The sequence below is a fragment of the Cetorhinus maximus genome, chromosome 21 (genome assembly GCF_964194155.1).
Source record: "Cetorhinus maximus chromosome 21, sCetMax3.hap1.1, whole genome shotgun sequence".
NCBI lineage: Eukaryota > Metazoa > Chordata > Chondrichthyes > Lamniformes > Cetorhinidae > Cetorhinus > Cetorhinus maximus.
Genome location: NC_135899.1, coordinates 95,883,927 through 95,904,955, shown reverse-complemented (window position 1 = coordinate 95,904,955; position 21,029 = coordinate 95,883,927). Strand labels below are relative to the sequence as shown.

Sequence of the window (21,029 nt, the reverse complement as noted above, 5' to 3'; positions counted from 1 at the left end):
TTCTATACAACTCCAACATGACCTCCCCACTTTTGTAATCTATGCCTCGATTGATAAAGGCAAGTGTCGCATATGCCTTTTTCACCACCTCACTAACATGCCCCTCTGCCTTCAGAGACCTATGGACGCACACGCCAAGGTCCCTTTGTTCCTCAGAACATCCTAGTGTCATGCCGTTCATTGAATACTTCCTTGTCAAATTACTCCTTCCAAAGTGTATCACCTTGCACTTTTCAGGGTTAAACTCCATCTGCCACTTATCTGCCCGTTTGACTATCCCGTCTACATCTTCCTGTAGCCCAAGACACTCAACCTCACTGTTAACCACCCGGCCAAAGTTTGTGTCATCCGCAAACTTACTAATCCTATACCCCACATAGTCATCTATGTCGTTTATATAAATGACAAATAATAGGGGACCCAGCACAGATCCTTGTGGTTAGCCACTGGACACTGGCTTCCAGTCACTAAAGCATCCTTCTGTCATCACCCTCTGTCTCCTACAACTAAGCCAATTTTGAATCCACCTTATCAAATTACCCTGTATCCCATGTGCATTTGCCTTCTTTATAAGTCTCCCATGTGGGACCTTGTCAAAGGCTTTGCTGAAATCCATATAAACTACATCAACTGCACTACCCTCATCTACACACCTGGACACCTCCTCACCCTGCCAATGTTTTAAAAAAAAACTATAACTATTCTGGCACCAATGAGGTGCATTTCTCCAAATTTCTTCCTGTCCTTTCTTCTTTGCACCACACTTCTTCCAACCACCCACTCACCACCTGCAGTAGAGTAAACCATTGTATCCATTCTTTCAGGTGTTATTGGGCACAGTGCATTTTAAATGTGCATGTCTAAGAGTGTTTGTTTTTAGAAAGATTTATATAAATTGAAATTACTGTTGAGGAAATGCTGAGACATTCTCAATATTCACATGCAAAGAGGAGGGATCTGAGAACTAATTCTACTTGGGATGGTGCAACCTGATTTGAATGACTGTTTATACAATTTTTTTTCATGGCTATGTATTTTAATCAGCTGGCACTATACACTGGGAAGTTTGAAGAATTCCAAACTACGCTTTCAAAAAGTAACGAAGTTTTTACAACCTTCAGACAAGAGATGGAAAAGGTAATATTTGCTTCCTTGAAGTTGCCTGTAGTATATTAGACATTTCATATTATAACGAGCCATTTGACCTATCTTGTCTGTGCTATTTTTCCAGTCCTTTCTGAAAATATAACAGCCTGCATTTTTAAAAATCTTTTACCTTCTAGTTACTAGATCACCAACTATTGGATTTGGTTTTGTTATTTGCTTTTTCAAAACTCCTTATAATTCTGAACACTTACATTACGCAGAAGCACTTATGGACTTTTCATTACGTTAAAAGCACTTTATATAGTTGTTGTTGTTGACCTTCGCTTTTTGAGAATGCAAATACTAACACTGTTTTTGCAATTCTTCCTGGCCTGAGAGCACTTGGATGAATTGTAATACCTCCAATCGCACCCCAACTAAGATCCATTGACTGGGCACAGACTTGATTTGAATGTCGGAATCTTTCAGTTCGTCACACTCTGCCATTTGTTACATTTACCCACTCAATTGTTTTGGGAGCTCACACTAAAATATTGCTTTCGGACTACAGAGATGGTCTTGAAAATGTAAAAACTCGGCATTCAGTCATTTCAGCAATTTTGTCATCACATTTTCAATTAAGTCTGCATTTATAACTACTTACACCATGTTAACATAAAGAAAAGAAATTGCAACACAAGGTGGTGATTGTTGATGAAATTATCCCCTTATTACTATGATTACTACAATGTAGTACCAAACATGTAAGACAATAACTCCTCCCAGTTAGAGCAAGATATTGTAATGTTTTGGCATTTGGCTTTGCATGAAATCACCACTTGCGGCTTAACGCTACATATTTTAATATGCAGTATTTCAAATATTGAATTGTGGGCATTCTCATTTATAAAACTTCTTTTTTCTGGTTTACTATGATAAGATGACAAAAAAGATCAAAAAGCTGGAAAAAGAGACCAATATGTATCGTACCAGATGGGAAAGCAGTAATAAAGCACTGCTGGATATGGCAGAGGAGGTAGGTCGTTTGTTATTTCCAGTTTGAGCTTGACAGTTCCAGCTTGATTCAAAAGAGATTTATACCTAATCTCCTGGTTAATTCACTTTGTGTAAATTCTTGGTTTTTTTTTTAAGTTTGCTATTCACTATCACTTATTAACTCGAATTCTACAGACAAACTAATAGATGCTGCCTTTTCATTTGTGGGAACCAGACTTGAAACAAGCCAGACTGTCAGTCATTTATGGCACAGGAGGATGCCATTTGGCCCTTTGAGTCCATGCCATGCCTCTGTGGAGCAATCCAGTCAGTCCCAATCCCCATACCCCTGCAGTTTATTTCCTTCAAGTGCCCATCCAATTTCTTTTATCATTGATCGCTTCTACCAGCCTCGCGGGCAGAGTGTTTCCTGGTCATTACCACTTGCTGTATTAAAAAGTTCTTCTTCACATTTCCCCCTGCATTTCTTTCACAAAACCTTAAATCTGTCCCCACCTTCCCCAAGACCTTGTACTATCTAACACAACCAGTTTTTCCTTGTCTACCTTATCCAAACCTGTCGTACTCTTGTACAGGGTTTAGTGAGAGGGAGGAACTGAAATAAATCAGTATTAACAGGGAAATGGTGTTGGGGAAATTGATGGGATTGAAGGCCGATAATTCCCCAGGGACTGATAATCTACATCCCAGAGTACTTAAGAAAGTGGCCCTAGAAGTAGTGGATGCATTGGTAGTCATCTTCTGAGATTCTATAGACTCTGGATCAGTTCCTACAGATTGGAGGGTAGCTAATGTAACCCCACTATTTAAAAAGGGAGGTAGAGAGAAAACAGGGGATTATAGACCAGTCAGCCTGACGTCGGTAGTGGGGAAAATCCTAGAGTCCATTGTAAAAGATTTAATAGCTGAGCACTTGGAAAACAGTGGCAGAATCGGACAGAGTCAGCATGGATTTACGAAAGGGAAATCGTGCTTGGCAAATTATTGGAATTTTTCAAGAATGTAAGTAGTAGGGTTGATTAGGGGGAGCCAGTGGATGTGGTTTATTTGGACTTTCAGAAGGCTTTCGACAAAGTCCCACATAAGAGATTAGTATAAAATTAAAACACATGGGATTGGGGGTAGTGTATTGAGATGGATAGAAAACGGGTTGGCAGTCAGGAAGCAAAGAGTAGGAATAAACGGGTCTTTTTCTGAATGGCAGGCAGTGACTAATGGGGTACCGCAGGGATCGGTGCTGGGACCCCAGCTATTCACAATATAAATGATTTAAATGAGGGAACTAAATGTAATATCTCCAAATTTACTGATGACACAAAACTAGGTGGGAGGGTGAGCTGTGAGGAAGATGCAGAGATAATTAAGTGTGATTTGGAAAAGCTGAGATGGTGGGCAAATGCATGCAAGATGCAGTATAATGTGGGTAAATGAGGTTATCCACTTTGGTAGCAAAAACAGACAGATTATTATCTGAATGGCTATAAAGTGAGAGAGGGGAATGTGCAACGAGACCTGGGTGTCCTTGTACACCAGTCGCTGAAGGTAAGCATGCAGGTGCAGCAGGCGGTAAAGAAGGCAAATGGTATGTTGGCCTTCATAGCCAGAGGATTCGAGTACAGGAACAGGGATGTCTTGCTTCAATTATACAGGGCCTTGGTGAGACCACACCTGGAATATTGTGTGCAGTTTTGGTCTCCTTATCTAGGAAGGATGCTCTTGCTGTAGAGGGAGTGCAGCAAAGGTTTACCCGACTGATTCCTGGGATGGCGGGACTTACATATGAGGAAAGATTGAGTCGGTTAGGGTTATGTTCGCTGGAGTTCAGAAGAATATGGGGGATCTCATAGAAACCTATAAAATTCTAACAGGACTAGACAGGGTAGATGCAGGAAGGATGCTGCCGATGGAGGGGGAGTCCAGAACCAGGGGTCACAGTCTGAGGATACGGGGTAGAGTATTTAGGACTGAGAGGAGGAGAAATTTCTTCACCCAGAGAGTGGTGAGCCTGTGGAATTTGCTACCACAAAGTAGTTGAGGCCAAAATTAGATATAGCTTTTGGGGCAAAGGGGAATCAAGGGATATGGGGAGAAAGCGGGAGCAGGCTATTGAATTGGATGATCAGCCATGATCATAATGAATGGCGGAGCAGGCTCGAATAGCCGACTCCTGCTCCTAGATTCTATGTTTCTACACCTCTATCAAATCTCTCCTCAATCTCCTTTGCCCCAGCTTCTCGAAACTAACTTTGTAGCTAAAATCCCTCATCCCTGGAACCATTCTGGTAAATCTCTTCTGCGCCCTCTCAACCTTATTCACCACACATCATGCATTTATATACATGCATCGTAACCCTGTGTTTGCATTCCCCATAGACTTTCTTAGTCTGCTCCTAACTAATATGGTACTACTCCCTTCTCTAAGACTCCTCAGCACTCTAATGCACTTTATTCCTCTTTTCTACTCCTACATGCTGGAGCCACCCCCCTACCAATTTAGTTTAAAGCCTCCTCAGCCACACTAGTGAACCTCCCTGCGAGGACATTGGTCCCTATCCTGTTGAGGTCCAACCCGTCCCTTTTGAATAGGTGCCTCCTGTCGCAGAACTGGTTCCAATGCCCTCCCTCTTACACCGTGCCTCAAGACAAACGTTGGTCCTTGCTATATTCCTATTTCTACCTTACTTGTGCAGAGGAGTGAACTAGAGGTTACTAATCTTGAGGACTTACTTTTTAACTTCCTCCCTAACTCCTGAAAATCTGACTGTTGGATTTCAATATCTGTTTTCTCTCGGTCTCTCTCGGTCTCTCTCGGTCTCTCTCGGTCTCTCTCGGTCTCTCTCTCGGTCTCTCTCTCGGTCTCTCTCTCGGGCTCTCTCTCGCTCTCTCTCTCGCTCTCTCTCTCGCTCTCTCTCTCGCTCTCTCTCTCGCTCTCTCTCTCGCTCTCTCTCTCGCTCTCTCTCTCGCTCTCTCTCTCGCTCTCTCTCTCGCTCTCTCTCTCGCTCTCTCTCTCGCTCTCTCTCTCGCTCTCTCTCTCGCTCTCTCTCGCTCTCTCTCGCTCTCTCTCGCTCTCTCTCGCTCTCTCTCGCTGTTGTTGGCATTGACCTGCACCACAGCTTCTGGCTCACTTCCTTCCCCTTGCAGAATATTCTCCATGATGTCCTTTACCCTGGCACCAGGGAGGCAACATACCAGGTTTGACAATGATGGCTACAGAAATGCCTTTTTGTTCCCCTGACTACGTAATCTCCTATAGCAACTGCATTTCTACACTTTGTTCCCTCCTGTGCAATCCCTTACCCATTGGTGTCATGAACCGGACTGCATTCTTTCAGGGTAGTCTCAATCCCAGCAGTCTCCAGTACTGAGTACCTGTTTGAGAATGGCACACACATCAACATCCTAGGGTTATCATTGACCAGAAATTGATCAATGTTTTGCAAAATTAACACTGTAGCTACAAGAGCAAGTCAGGGGCTGGGAACTTGACCTCGTCTCCCAAAACCTGTCCACCATCTACAAGGCACAAGTCAGGAGTGTGATGGAATACTCCCCAATTTCCTGGATGAGTGCAGCTCCAAAAACGCTCAAAAAGCTCGATTCCATCCAGCCCACTTGATTGGCACCCCATTCACAAACATTCACTCCTTCCACCACTGATGCACAGTAGCAGCAGTGTGTATCATTTACAAGATGCACTGCAGGAACTCACTAAGACTCCTCAGACAGCACCTTCCAAACCATAAAACCATAGAGATGTTACTGTGCAGAAAGAGGCCATTCAGCCCATTGTATCTGCGCCAGCCATAAAAAGAAAAATGAAAGCAGCCGCTCATTTTAATCCCACTTTCCAGCACTTGGTCCGTAGCCTTGCAGGTTACAGCGCTTCAGATGCAGATCCAGGTACCTTTTAAATGAGTTAAACATTTCAGCCTCAATCACCAATTTAGGCAGTGAATTCCAGACACCCACCACTCTTTGGGTGGAAAGGTTTTTCCTCATGTCCCCTCTAATCCTTCTACCAATCACCTTAAATCTATAACCCCCTGGTAATTGACCCCTCAGCTAGGGGAAACAGGCCTTTCTTGTCTACCCTATCTAGACCCCTGAGGGGAAAAAACCCTGACCCACAACCACTACCACCTAGAAAGACAAGAGCAGCAGACGCATTGAACACCACCGCCTGCAATTTCCCCTCCAAGTCACTCACCATCCTGACTTGGAAATATATCACCGTTCCTTCACTGTCACTGGGTCAAAATTCTGGCACTCCCTCCCTAACAGCACTGTGGGTGTACCTACACCACATGGACTGCAGCGGTTCAAGAAGGCAGCTCACCACCACCTTTTCAAAGGCAATTAGGTACGGGCAGTAAATGATGGCCCAGCCAGCAACACCAACGCACCTTGAATGAATATTAAAAAAAACACTCCAGCAGGCTCCTGCATCTTCTACTCATCTATCCTGACCACTCACTACTACCTGTAGGGTGACCACCTCCTGGAATGTACAATCCAGGAATTTCTCATATGTACATATGTAGATCCGAACGTAAGAATTAGGAGCAGGAGCAGGAGTAGGCTACTCAGCCCCTCGAGCCTGCTCTGCCATTCGGTAAGATTATGGCTGATCTGAATATAACCTCAACCCACATTCCTGCCTACCCCTGATAACCTTTCACTCCCTTGTTAATCAAGAAACTGCCTAGCTCTGCCTTAAAAATATTTCTGAAAAAAGACTGCTTCCACCACCTTTTGAGGAAGAATGGGCCAAAGACCCTCAACCATCTGAGAGAAAAAAATTTCTCCTCATCTCTGCCTTAAATGAGCGACCCCTTATTTTTAAACAGTGACCCCAAGTTCTAGATTCTCCCACAAAAGGAAACATCCTTTCCACATCCACCCTGTCAAGACTCCTCATGATCTTAAAGGATTCTATTAAATTGCCTCTTACTCTTCTAAACTCCAGTGGGAACCTGCCCATTCCTGCTATTAGTCTAGTAAACTTTCTCTGAACTGCTAACGCATTTACATCTTTCTTTAAATAAGGAGAGCAATATTGTACACACTACTCCAGGTGTGGTCTCACCAGTGCCCTGAACAACTGAAGCATAATCTGCCTACTTGTTTAATCAATTGCCCTCACAATAAATGATAACATTCTATTAGCTTTCCTAATTACCTGCTGTACCTGCATACTAACCTTTTGTGATTCATTTACTAGGACACCCAGATCCCACTGAATCTCAGCTCATCAATCTGTCATTTAGATAATAAGCTTTTTTATTCTTCCTGCCAAAATGAAGGATTTCACATTTGCCCACATTGTACTGCATTTGCCAGATCTTTGCCCACTCACTTAACCTTTTTATGTCACCTTGTAGCCTCCTTATGTCCTCTTCACAATTTACTTTCCTTCTATCTTTTTGTTATCAGTAAATTTAACCACCACTTCGGTCCTTTCATCCAAGTCATTTATATAAATTGTAAAAAGTTGAGGCCCCAGCACTGATCCCTGTGGCACACCACTCGTCACATCCTGCCAACCAGAAAAAGACCATTTATGCCAACTCCTTGCTTCCTGTTCACTAACCAATCTTCTATCCATGCCAATATGTTACCCCTACACCATGAGCTTTTATTTCCTGCAATAAACTTTGATGTGGCACTTTATCAAATCCCTTCTGGAAATCTAAGTATAGTACATCTACAGGTTCCCCTTTATCCACACATCTGACTCCTTTAGAGAACTCCAATAAATTGGTTAAACATGATTTCCCTTTTACAAAACCATGTTGACTCTGCCTGATTGCCTCGAGCTTTTCTAACTACAACATCTTTAATAATAGCTTCTACGATCTTCCCTATGACAGATTTTAGGCTAACTGGCCTATAATTTCCTGATTTCTGTCTCCCTCCCTTTTTAAATCTTTGCTTTTTCCAATCATCACCCTGATGCTCCGCAGTGACTCCAACTGCCCCTTATGCTTGGAAATCCTGAGCTTGAGCTGGACCAGCTGGTGATACTTCCTATATACTGGCCACCCAAGTCGCATGAAGTGTTCTGAAGTTTTCACATGGTGCAGGAATTGCAAGCAACAGGTCTTAAATACCCTCCCATGACCTATTCCCTCTTGAACAATATAGTTAGTACCCAGTTTAATCTATTAAAGACTGATAAAATATCTGTTACTTTGTGTTGAATGAATGTGTGTCATCTTATTCCTGTGCCTGGTGGCATCGGCACACTACACTGCACAATACTGCCCTTAATTTTACACTACAATGACAATACTACTTTATTTTTTTCCCTTTAAATGTCCTTGTCTCTTACTTTTCCCTCTGTCTCTCCCCTCCCACTTCTCAACAAGATTTTTAATTTTTCTTTGTGCCATTTCATTCAGTTGAGAGCTAAAAGACAAAAATTTGCATTTTGTGTTGCACCTTTCACAACCTCAGTGCCTTCCAGAATCCGTGGGGTCCTTTTGAGGTGTAGTCTCTGTCATATAGTAGCCAGCTTGCATACAGCAAGGTCCCACAAACAGCAATATGATGATGACCAGAAACGTTGTAGTAATAAATACGGAGAAGTTTAGACATACTCAACAGGTCACCTGCATCTATGAATAGAGAAACAGAGTTAACATTTAAAGTTGTTAACCCTTCATCAGAGCTGAAACGTTGGGCTGAAGCTTCTGGAGGCAGGCAGTCACTGCCAGATTGCCACTCCACTCGTATTTTTTACTCTGCACCGGGGCTCTGCATTTCTGGCCCAGACTTCCGAACTGGGCCTCTTCAGAAATGCGCGTGTACCTGTTCTCAGAGTCGTCTGTTGTTGCGCAGGATCGTTGTTGGAAGCAAGCCAGGCCCGTTTTAGGTGCCATATTTTGGTAAGTCTTCACTCGCTGACACACTGAAAAGCTTTGGGGCATTTAAATAGCTTTTCAGTGTGCTAGTGAATGAGGTAAGTGGGCAAAGGTGGGAAGGGTGCCAGCTGGATACAATGGCTAGGGTGGTGAGGTCAGGTCAGGAGGGAGTTGGAAGGTCGGTGAGGGTGGTGTTGGTGGATTGCAAGGGGGTTCGGATCGGGAGGAGGGAGGTCGAGTGGGGGGGGGGGGGCGGTGGGGGGTGCCAGAGGGTTGAGGTGGTCAAGTTGGGGATGGGTGGGGAGTCGGGGAGGGGGATGGTGGGGTCAGTGGGGAGTAGGGGAGGGGGATGGGGGGGTCAGTGGGGAGTTGAGGGGGGTTAGGTATATAGTTACCCAGGAGTTGGGAAACTCAGTTGTAGTTTTCCAAGTTTGCTGACGATAGAAACTTGGTGGGAATGTGAGTGGTGAGGAGGATGTTAAGAGGCTTCAAAGTGATTTAAACAAGTTGAGAGAGTGAGCAAATATGTGGCAGATACAGTATAAGTGTGAAGCTATCCACTTTGGTAGGAAAAACAGAATGGTGGAGTATTATTTAAATGGTGGTAGATTGGGAAATATTGATGTACAAAGCAACCTGGGTGTCCTTGTACACCAATCACTGAAAGCAAGTATGCAGATGCAGCAAGTATACCAAAATGGTATGTTGGCCTTCATTGTGAGAGGACTTGAGCACAGGACCAAGGATGTCTTACTGCAGCTGTACAGGGCCTTGGTGAGACCACACTTGGAGTAGTTTTGGTCTCCTTACCTAAGAAAGGATATACTTGCCATAGAGGGAGTGCAGCGAAGGTTCACCAGACTGATTCCTGAGGTGGCAGGATTGTCGTTATGAGGAGAGATTGGGCCGACTAGGCCTGTATTCATTGGAGTTTAGAAGAATGAAGAGGGGATCTCATTAAAACATATAAAATTCTGACAGGGATGGACAGACTGGATGTAGGGATGATGTTTCCTCTGGTTGGGGGGGCCTAGAACAAGGGGTCACAGTCTCAGGATATGTGGTAGGCCGTTTAGGACTGAGATGAGGAGAAACTTCTTCACTCAGGGTGGTGAACCTGTGGAATTCTCTACCTCAGAATGCTGTGGAGGCCAAGTCACTGAATATATTGAAGAATAGATAGATTTCTGGACACTCAAGGTGTCAAGGAGCATGGGGAGAGAGCTGGAGTATGGCATTGAGATAGAGGATCAGCCATGACCCTATTAAATGGGGGAGCAAGCTTGAGGGACCGAATGACCTACTCCTATTCTGTGTTTCTAAGTGTAGTTACCCAGCAGTTGGGAGGTTCAGCTGTATATTTACCCAGGAGTTAGATATAGCTTTTTCGTGTCTAATGTTTTCTGGGTAACTATCCAGGTAAGTAAGTCAGAACCCTCCAAAGTCTCCGATGCTAACTCAGAGTTGGAGACTTATTCAATGTTCCGAATGCAGGGGAATTGCCCATCAGAAGATCAAACTTCCCGGGCAGTCCCTGCGGAGCCCTTGCTTTGGGGCTCCCGAGGGGTCCATAGTAGATCTTGGGGGTACCTCTGTTTATCTCTCCACAAGTGTTGCCAGACCACCTGAGTATTTCCAGTGTTTTCTGTTTTTAATTTCAGAATTGCTGCTTCTGAAGTGTTTCCGTACGGATGTTGTGTTATATTAGTTGAGGGTAAATAAATTGGCCAGGATACCAGGAGGACTCCCATTTATTCGGAATAATGTATTGAGATCTTTAACACCCACCTGAGAGTACAGATGGGGCCTCGCTTTAACATCTCATCTAAAAGATGGCAGCTCTGACATGCAACAATCTTTCAGCATTGCACTGGAGTGCCACTGTATGTTTTGTGCTCAACTCTCTGGAGTGGGACTTAAAGCCACAATCTTCTGATTCGATTTCGAGTTCTACCAGTTGAGAGCTAGCTGACTAGAAACACATTGGAAGGATGTTATTTTAATTGATTTTAACGTTTTGTAGGATCTCCTTGTTCAATTCTGTACATTAATTGCAAGAAAATTGTATGGCAATTATCTGGATTTAATGTTGAGAATTTTTCTGTTTTAATCTCTTCTCTAGTTTCCATTGTTTTTCTGTTTCATGTTGTATTTTTTTGGCTGAATACTTGACCACTTTTTTTTCCTCTGTGCCTTGATGAATTGGATTCTTAACATTGTTTGCTGCGAGTTTCTAGGTCATGCTTTATTTCATAAGTGATGTTGGTTTTCTCAATACAACAACATCTTCCAATACTCTACGACAATTGACAAAATGTCTTGAGACAAGACTACTTTTTTAGAGTTTTTTAAAAATTAAATGTCGGGATGTGGACATCTCTGGTAAGAGTTGCATCCATTGCCCATCCGTAACTGTCCTTGAGAAGGTGGTGATGAACTGCTTCTTGAACTGCTACATTCCATTTCCAGAGGAAACGGTGATACAGTTGCAAGTCAGAACGTTGTGTGACCTGGAAGGGAACTTGCAGGTGGTGGTGCTCCCAAGCATCTGCTGCCCTTGTCCTTCTAGGTGGTGGAGGCTGCAGGTTTGGGAGGTGCTGTCATGGAAACCTTGCTGCGTTGCTGCAGTGCATCTTTTAGATGGTACACACTAATGCCACTGTGTTGGTGGTGGAAGGAGTGAACGTTTAAAGTAGTGAATATTGGTGCCAATCAAGCAGGCTGCTTTGTCCTGGATGCTTCTTGAGTGTTGTTGGAGCCGCACTCATCCAGGCAAATGGTGAGTATTCCATCACACTCCTGACTTGTGCCTTGTAGATGGTGGACAGGCTTTGGGGAGTCAGATGAGTTACTCGCCACAGAATTCCCAACCTCTGACCTGCTCTTGTAGCCACAGCATTTGTATGACTGGTCCAGTTGAGTTTCTGATCGGTGGTGACACCCATCATGTTGATCGTGGGGTATTCAGCGATGGTAATGCCATTGAATGGCAGGGGGAGATGTTCAGATTCTCTCTTATTAAAGGTGATCATTGCCTGGCACTTGTATGGCATGGCTTTTACTTCTCGCTTATCAGCCAAAGCCTGAATGTTGTCTTCCTGCATGCAGGCACTGACTGCTTCAGTTTTTGAGGCATTGCAAATGATACTGAACACTGTGCAGCCAACAACGTGCACTCCCCACTTCTGATTTTATGACAGAGGGAAGGCCATTGATGAAGCAGGTGAAGATGACAGGGCCTAGGACACTACCCTGAGGAACTCCTGCAGTGATGTCACGGGACTGAGATGTTTGACCTCCAACAATCACAACCATTTTCCTTTGTTGAGGTACGAAACCAACCTGTGGAGCTTTCCCTGATTCCCATTGACTCCAGTTTTGGTAGGGCTCTTTGATGCCACACTCAGTTAAATGCTGCCTTGATGTCAAGGGCAGTCACTCTCACCTCACCTTGGGAGTGCAGCTCTTTTGTTCATGTTTGGATCAAGGCTTCAATGAGGTCAGGAGCTGACAGACCCAAACTGGGCATCGGTGAAGAGCTTATTGCTTTGAAAGTGCCGTTTGATAGCATTGTTGATGACACCTTCCATTACTTTGCTGATGAGTGGAAGTTATACTAATGGAGCAGTAATTAAACGGATTGGATTCATCCTTTTTGTGGACAGGGCATAACTAGGTAATTTTCCCCATGCCATAGATACTAGCATTATAGCTGTACTGGAACAGCTTGGATAAAGGCATGGCTGGTTCCAGAGCACAAGTCTTCAGTACTACATTCAGGATGTTGTCAGGCCCCAGCATCTTTCCCCCCTCCAGTGCTTGCAGCCCTTTCTTGATATCACATGGAGTAAATTGAATTGTCTGAAGACTGGCAAAAATGATGATGGGTATGTTAGGAGAAGGCCGAGATGGATTACCCATTTGACACTTCGGGCTAAAGATGGTCTTTTGTACTAAAAACTAAAGGTGGTGGAAAAACTCAGCAGGTCTGGCAGCATCTGTGGAGAGAGAGAGTTAACGTTTTGAGCCCAATATGACTTCTGAACTGGAGAGAGGTGAGAATGTGATGGGTTTTTATGCTGTTGAAAAAGGGGGAGGGGCATATAGAGCAAAAGGGAAGGTCAGGGAAGGGTTAGAGGGGGATTAAATGACAAAGATGTCATGGGATACAAGGCAAAGGGAGTGGTAATAGTATAGAAGATACAAAGCGTTGGTGTTAATAGCAGAATAAAGATCACTGTCTGAAAGCAAGAATATGAGAACAAGATACAGGCTGGCACTAGAGAAAAAAATTCAAAGTGGAGGACAGAGTTCGTGGCCTGAAGTTGTTGAACTCAATGTTAGGTGTGAAAGGCTGTAAAGTGCCTAATCGGAAGATGAGTTGCTGTTCCTCCAGTTTGTGTTGGGCTTCACTGGAACGTTGTAGCAGGCCAAGGACAGACATGTGGGCATGAGAGCAGGATGGCCAATTGAAATGGCAAGCAACCGAAAGGCCAGGATCATGCTTGCAGATTGAGTGAAGGTGTTTGCAAAGCAGTCACCCAGTCTGCATTTAGTCTCCCCAATGTAGAGAAGACCACATTGGGAGCAGCGAATACAGTAGACCACATTGAAGGAAGTACAAGCAAATTGCTGCTTCACCTGAAAGGAGTGTTTGGGGCCTTGGACAAGAAGGAGGTAAAGGGGCAGGTGATGCATCTCCTGCGATTACATGGGTAGGTGCTGTGGGAAGAGGATGAGGTGTAGGGATGATTGAGAAGTGGGCCAGGGTGTCACAAAGGGAGCAGCCCCTTCAGAATGCTGACAGGGGAGGGGAGAAGATGATGTAAGCAAAAATAAAAGCAAAAATCTGCGGATGCTGGAAGTCCAAAACAAAAATAAAAATACCTGGAAAAACTCAGCAGGTCTGGCAGCATCTGCAGAGAGGAACACAGTTAACGTTTCAAGTCCGTATGACTCTTCAACAGAACTAAGTAAAAATAGAAAAGAGGTGAAATATAAGCTGGTTTAGGGGGGATGGGACAGGTAGAGCTGGATAGAGGGCCAGTGATAGGTGGAGATAACCAAAAGATGTCATAGACAAAAGGACAAAGAGATGTTGAAGATGGTGATATTATCTAAGGAATGTGCTAATTAAGGGTAGAAAGCAGGACAAGCAAGGTACAGATAGCCCTAGTGGGGGTGGGGTGAAGGGAAGGGATCAAAATAGGCTAAAAGGTAGTGATAAAACAATGGATGGAAATACATTTAAAAATAATGGAAATAGGTGGGAAAAGAAAAATCTATATAAATTATTGTAAAAAAAGAGGGGTGGGGATGGAGGACAGAGTTCATGATCTAAAATTGTTGAATCCAATATTTGGTCCGCAGACATGACCCAGGCCTCCCTGTCTCTTGCCATTTCAAAACTCCACCCTGCTCTCATGCCCACATGTCCGTCCTTGGCCTGCTGCATTGTTCCAGTGAAGCTCAACGCAAACTGGAGGAACAGCACCTCATCTTCTGACTAGGCACTTTACAGCCTTCCGGATTGAATATTGAGTTCAACAATTTTAGATCATGAACTCTCTCCTCCATCCCCACCCCCTTTCCAATCCCCCCCTTTTTTTCAATAATTTATATAGATTTTTCTTATCCCACCTATTTCAATTATTTTTAAATGTATTTCCACCACCCCCCCCCACCCCCCCACTTAAACCAGCTTATATTTCACCTCTTCTCTATTTTTACTTAGTTCTATTGAAGAGTCATACGGATTCAAAACGTTAACTGTGTTCCTCTCTGTAGATGCTGCCAGACCTGCTGAGTTTTTCCAGGTATTTTTATTTTTGTTGAGAAGGTGATGTGTTTGGTGGTGGCATCATGCTACAGTTGGCAGAAGATGATCCTTTGAATGCAAGGCTGGTGGGGTGGAAAATTAGGATAAATGTAGTCAGGGCAGCTGGTGGGAATCAGTGGGCTTGTAATGAATATTGGTAGATAGACTATCTCCAGAAATGGAGACATAGAAGTCCAAGAAGTGAAGGGGAGTATCAGAGATGGACCATGTGAAGTTGAGAGAGGAGTGGAAATTGGAAGCAAAATTATTGATTTTTTTCCAGTTCCACACAAGAGTGTTATGATCCTAGACCATAGTCCCATCTTTTTGGTAAGATCCAGTTCGGGACCAATAATATTTTGTTTAAGGTAGACAAAGTTTGAGAATACACTTACTAAGAGAATAAAGCCACAGAGGTTTTAAACAAACGAAAATAAACTTTACTATACAAGGTCAGAAAGGTAAAACAATTTACAATATTACAATCTTATATTCTAATATTCAGGGTTAATATGAGGCACAGGAGAATTAACATGCAGACTGTGGTCAAACACACCACACTGCGCAATAAATGGCAGGTGTGATCAAATCAGAGTCCACTGATTTCTCAACAATCCACCCAGATGTCACTAAACGCTGAGTCAACCAATTTTATTGAAACTCTGTCTGTCCTATGAGGGATTCCAGTCTTCACCTTTGGCAACTTCACCTTGGAATTCTCTCCACAAGTCGCTCCACCTTGTGGGGTTTCAGTCTTGTCTCCTAAGATTCAGTTTACCTGGATTCCTGAGTCTGCACTCATGGACCAACTCTCAAGCACAGCTTCAGCTCTTTGGCTGCGCCGAGCAGAATACTACTGCTTCAAAGGAGCACCTTCACCCCAACGGCCCACAGCATGGAGTCATCAACCTTCTGCTGCCTTCTTGGATCTTTAGGACTTCAAGTCTGCTAATCGCAGCCCTTTTCCTGTTTGGAGCCTCTTCCTCTACTCTCTTTCTAACTTAATTGGGATCTCTTCCTGTCCCTGGAACTCTTCTTTAGGAACCTCTCCCTGACCCCTGCCTGGTACTTCTATCTGTAATGGTGCTCTGCTCCCAGTCACATGATCCAGGCTTTGGCACAGTTTTTTCCCTTTTTGCACAATCACGCTGGGCCTGTCCTCAGCCCAAATAACCTAAAATGCTGAATTGCACAAGCACAACCTGCTCCTGCTCCGCGAATGCACAGAAACTCTGTGGTCTGTTAAGACTTGGAGTTCCCAACCTCTGCTCTTGATTAGAAGGTAAGTTGGCTTTCGTAATAAGAGCATGAAGCGGCACCAATAGAGTCATTGTTTGATGTCACTTGCACTGATACGCTAGACTCCCCCATCATTGCAGATGGGGATATTTATGGAGCCTTCTCCTTCGGTTAGTTCTTTAATTATACTCCACCATTTACAACTGGATGTGACAGGACTGCAGAGCATTTATCTGATCCTTTGGTTATGTGATCGCTTAGCCCTGTCTATAGCATGCTTTTTTTGTTGTTTAGCATTGTAGCCTTGTGTTGTAGTTTCACCAGGTTGGCACCTCATTTTTTAGGTATATCAAGTGCTGCCCCTAATATGATCTGCTACATTCATCTTTGAACCCAGGTTGGTCCCCTGGCTAGATAGTAATGGTAGAGTAAGGGATATGCCAGGCCATGAGGTTGCAGGTTGTGGTTTTTAAATTCATTCATAGGATGTGGGCTTTGTTGGCTGGGCCAGCATATATTGCCCATCCCTAGTTGCCCTTGAGAAGGTGGTGGTGAGCTGCCTTCTTAAACCGCTGCAGTCCAGATGGTGTAGGTACACCCACAGTGCTGTTAGGAAAGGAGTTCCAGGATCTTGACCTAGCAGCAGTGAAGAAATGGCGATATATTTCCAAGTCAGGATGGTGAGTAACTTGGAGGGGAATCTCCAGGTGGTGGAATTCCCATCTATCTGCTGCCCTCGTCCTTCTAGATGGTAGTGGTCGTGGATTTGGTAGGTGCTGTCAAAGGAGCCGTGGGGAATTCCTACAGTGCATCTTGTAGATGGTACACACTGCTACTACTGTGTTTCGGTGGTGGTGTGAGTGAATGTTTGTGGATGTGGTGCCAGTCAAGCGGGCTGCTTTGTCCTGGACAGTGTCAAGCTTCTTGAGCACTGTGGGAGCTGCACTCATCCAGGCAAGTGGGGAGCATTCCATCACACTCCTGACTTGTGCCTTGTAGATGGTGGACAGGCTTTGGGGAGTCAGGAGGTGAGTTACTCGTCTCACGATTCCTAGCCTTTGACCTGCCCTTGTAGCCACAGTATTTATATGGCTAGTCCGGTTCAGTGTCTGGTTGAATACAAATCTGTTGTTGCTGATGGCCCACAGTGCCTCTTGGATGCCCAGTTTTGAGTTGCTAGATCTTTTCTGAATCTGTCCCATTTAGCAGTATGGTAGTGCCACAGAACACGATAGAGGTATGCTCGATGTGAAGACAGGACTTCATCTTCACAAGGACTGTGCAGTTGTTACTTCTACCAGTTCTGTCATGGACAGATAGATCTGCGGCAGTTAGATTGGTGAGGATGAGGTTTAGTAGGTTTTTTCCTCGGGTTCTCTCATCACCTGCTGCTGGTCCATTCTGGCACAAATGTTCTTCAGGACTCAGTCACCTCGGCCTGTAGTGGTGCCACCGAGACACTCTTGGATAGTCAAGTCCCCACCAGAGTACATTTTGTGCCCTTCTTACCCTTAGTACTTTTTTCAGTGTGTTCAATATGGAGGAGTACTGATTAATCATCTGATTGGGGTGCAGTAGGTGTTAATCAGCAAGAGGTTTCCTTGCCCATGTTTGACCATATGCCATAAGACTTCATGGGGTCCAGTGTCAGTGTTAAGGACTCCCGGGTCCATTCCCTCCCAGTTGTATCCACTGCCAGCCTCTCTGCTTGGTCTATCCTGTTGATGGGACAGGACATAGCCAAGGATGATGATGGAGGTGTTTGGAATGTTGACTATAATGAATGATTTGATAAGCATACATATATCAAGCTGTTGCTTTACTAGCCTGTGTGACAGCTCTCCCATTTTTTTTTGCACAAGTCCCCAGATACTAGTGAGGAGAGGGCAGGGTGTGCCTTTGTCCTATCCGGTGTCTAGGTCGATGCAGGCTAGTCCATCCAGAATTAATCATCTTTGATTTTCCTGTAATGGTTTGATACAACTGAATAACTTAAGTCATTTTCAAGAGGACAGTTGCTGTGGGTCTTGAGGGTGGCAGAGTGCATTAGTGAACCAGTTGAGTTTTTACGACAGTCTGTTATTTCATGGTCACCATTACTGTAACCAACTTTTCATTCCAGGTTTATTGGATGTAAATTCTGCCAGCTGCAGTGCTGGGATTTGAATTCGTGTTTCTGGAACATTAGTCCCTGCCTCTGGATTCTATATCATTATATCTGCTACCATCCCCATGATGAGGAGCCCTGGGTATAAAACCTCACTTTTGGGTTGCATTGTAGGACCTTGACCCTAAAACAGTGGGACAGTCTAACCTGTAGACAATACAATAGTTTGCTGTTGTTTCTCTAGATTTTCCTGTTTGTGGGGGATAAAGTATATTTGAGTTCCGTGAGAATAAGTCTTTTACTGGCTAGAAGTAGCAAACCTGTCCTCTTGTGCAAATTGATTTTCTTTTTTTACACAGCAACACAGTGGATTTACTTAACTTTTTTCATATTAAACCTAGAAAACCCTCCGTGACAAAGAATTTGAAAATCTTCAGGTAAAGATTCAGCGCTTGGAGAAATTGTGTCGTGCTCTTCAGACTGAAAGGAATGATCTGAACAAAAAAGTTCACGACCTGAGTGTTCAATCAGCCCAACAATATGGCAACAGCGAGGAAGAAGATACACAATCCTTAAATAAAATTTCACAAGATAATCAAAGCAAAGATCCCGCTGCCAATGTTTCTGCAAAGGCTGATTGCCTTACCCAAGAGACTGTACTCTCGACTGAAGTTTGTGCCTGTGTGACTGAGGAGATACAGTCGCCCATGTTTACAGACAATCGTGTGGAATCTCACATTGAAGCCTCTAGCATTCAGTCTGAATTATTACCATCAAACAGCTCCTTGGAGTAGTTTATTGCACATATTGGGAGTGTGTGAACAGAAGGGTACACCTGAATGTTGCTGTAATCCAAAATGCCACATACCAACTGAAGGAACTAAGGCTCATAAAGCTTAAGATAACTAAATTTTGGATGAAAGTATTAGTCATTAGTGAATTGATAAATAAGTTCCCTCTAAGGCTTGATGACATTGTCAGAATTTCTATTTTACTAGATAAATGAGGATTCTAAGTATGAGTAGTATGTGTTTGTATTCCTTGCATGCAAAGAAAGTTGTCATTTGGTAGTACAGAACTTGAGTATTGCTGAAAAAAGAGACATGTCTAAGCTTTTTGTCTTGCACTCATCAGGACACTTGCAAGAATACCAATATAAGGTATTTATACTGTATGTGAAGGGAGTATTGATTGGTTGGCCAGTGGTATTGCCATGGAGAATGCACCACTGATGGTGACTGACATTGAACTGCCAAGCATTGTTTGAAGTTTAAACCAGGCAGTTTGACCTGATTGGTCAAGGCATTGCCCTGAGGAATGAGTCAGCAAATGGTTGTCACTTATTTTGTTTGGCTGAAACAGGCACAATGTGTGCACATGTTCTTTCTGTCTGCAAAGAACAGGGCCCTGTGCATTAATATGTGTAGCTTCCAGTACAAGCAGATGCGCCACATTGCGAGCCCAACTGACAATCTTAAATTGGTCGTCAGTATAATTTTTAGCACATTGAGGATAATTTAGCAAATGTTATCCAATCACGGAATCACATCTAATGTTGGACACTGTTTTGAGTTTTGCAAGCACAGGCTGCTTGGTTACAGTCTGTACCCTGCACATTGTGCTTTTTTTCAGCAATACGCAAAGAAAGTTGTTGTGATTAAATAAGGAAGCTTTCAGAAAAGATTAGATCCCATATGAAAGAAAATAACCTAAAAGGGGCAATTCAGACTAAGTGTCTTTGATTTTTCTGGGAAAGTTTCAGAAGTATATTTATACATTCTTTAAGCCAATATTTATGATTTTTTGCCCATTTCTGTAGGTACTTGATTGTTACTTTTTTATCATTTGGTCTTCAGTTCCCTTGATTTTATTAACCTGTGTACCTCCTACAGTTGAGCTAACTGGTAACTTGCTCGCGCTTCAACTGTGTTGCTATTCAGTCAGTTGTTAGAAGGTGTGCCACAGTGGCAGGGCAAAATCTGTCTTCCCCTTCCAGTAATGAAGTGGTTGAGATAAGAAACTTGGCAGAGTGGAGGGGGAGTAGGAAAAGTACAAATTGAATCTGCCTTTCCACTCACTCACCAACAGCTTCATTGTGTTTTAACAGCTTTTCATCAATGTTGCAGCAGATCAAGTTTCTACTGTTACAAAATTTATTTTTGAGTGGGGAGGCTAAAAAAGTTGAAGAATAAATAATTTAGGGCATGTCTGTAGAAAGATACTTTATGCGAAGGCCAATGTCATTCAAATGTTAGATTGCTGGTAAACTTGTGTATATCACTGTCAAAAAGCCTTTGAGGGAATGTTAAAAGTAAAATCCTGTGGATGCTGGAAATCTGAAACAAAAACAGAAAATGCTGGAAAAACTCAGCAGGTCTAACAGCATCTGTGGAGAGAAAAAAACAGTTAACGTTTCGAGTCCGTATGACGACTCTTCAGACCTAAGGAGAAGTAAAAATGTAATGAAATTTATACTGTTTAAAGGGGTTGGAGTAAGTGAAGCTAGATAGAAGGCCAGTGATAGGTGGTGGCAAAGGAGAGATTGCCAGAGATGTCATGGACAAAAAGACAAAGGGTGCTAATGATAGTGGTACTGGCTAAAGGAGGTGCTGATGGTGGCATTAAGGTCAGAAAGCAGAATGTCCTGCTATTATCACATTCTGCTTTCTGACATCAATGCCACCATCAGCACCACCTTCAGTCAGTACCAATATCATTAACACCCTTTTGTCCATGACATCTCTGGCAACTCTCCTTTGCCTTCACCTATCACTGGCCTTCTATCTAGCTTCACTTACTCCAACCCCTTTAAACAGTATAAACTTCATTACATTTTTACTTCTCTTTAGCCCTGAAGAAGAACCTCGAAACGTTAACTTTTTTTTCTCTCCACGGATGC

General features: G+C 43.5%; 1 protein-coding gene across 2 annotated transcripts in view; it reads left to right on the top strand.

Annotated features, from left to right (window-relative positions):
• LOC144696158 (alpha-taxilin-like) overlaps positions 1-19,076 on the top strand; it is a 74,866-nt gene extending 55,790 nt beyond the window's left edge. For both annotated transcript variants that reach the window (XM_078567516.1, XM_078567515.1), the window contains exons 8-10: positions 1,045-1,137; positions 2,027-2,122; positions 18,532-19,076. In XM_078567516.1, coding sequence (XP_078423642.1) covers positions 1,045-1,137; positions 2,027-2,122; positions 18,532-18,924 — 582 coding nt within the window. In that variant the 3' untranslated portion in view covers positions 18,925-19,076. The remainder of the gene's footprint in view (positions 1-1,044; positions 1,138-2,026; positions 2,123-18,531) is intronic.
• Positions 19,077-21,029: the final 1,953 nt, after the last annotated feature.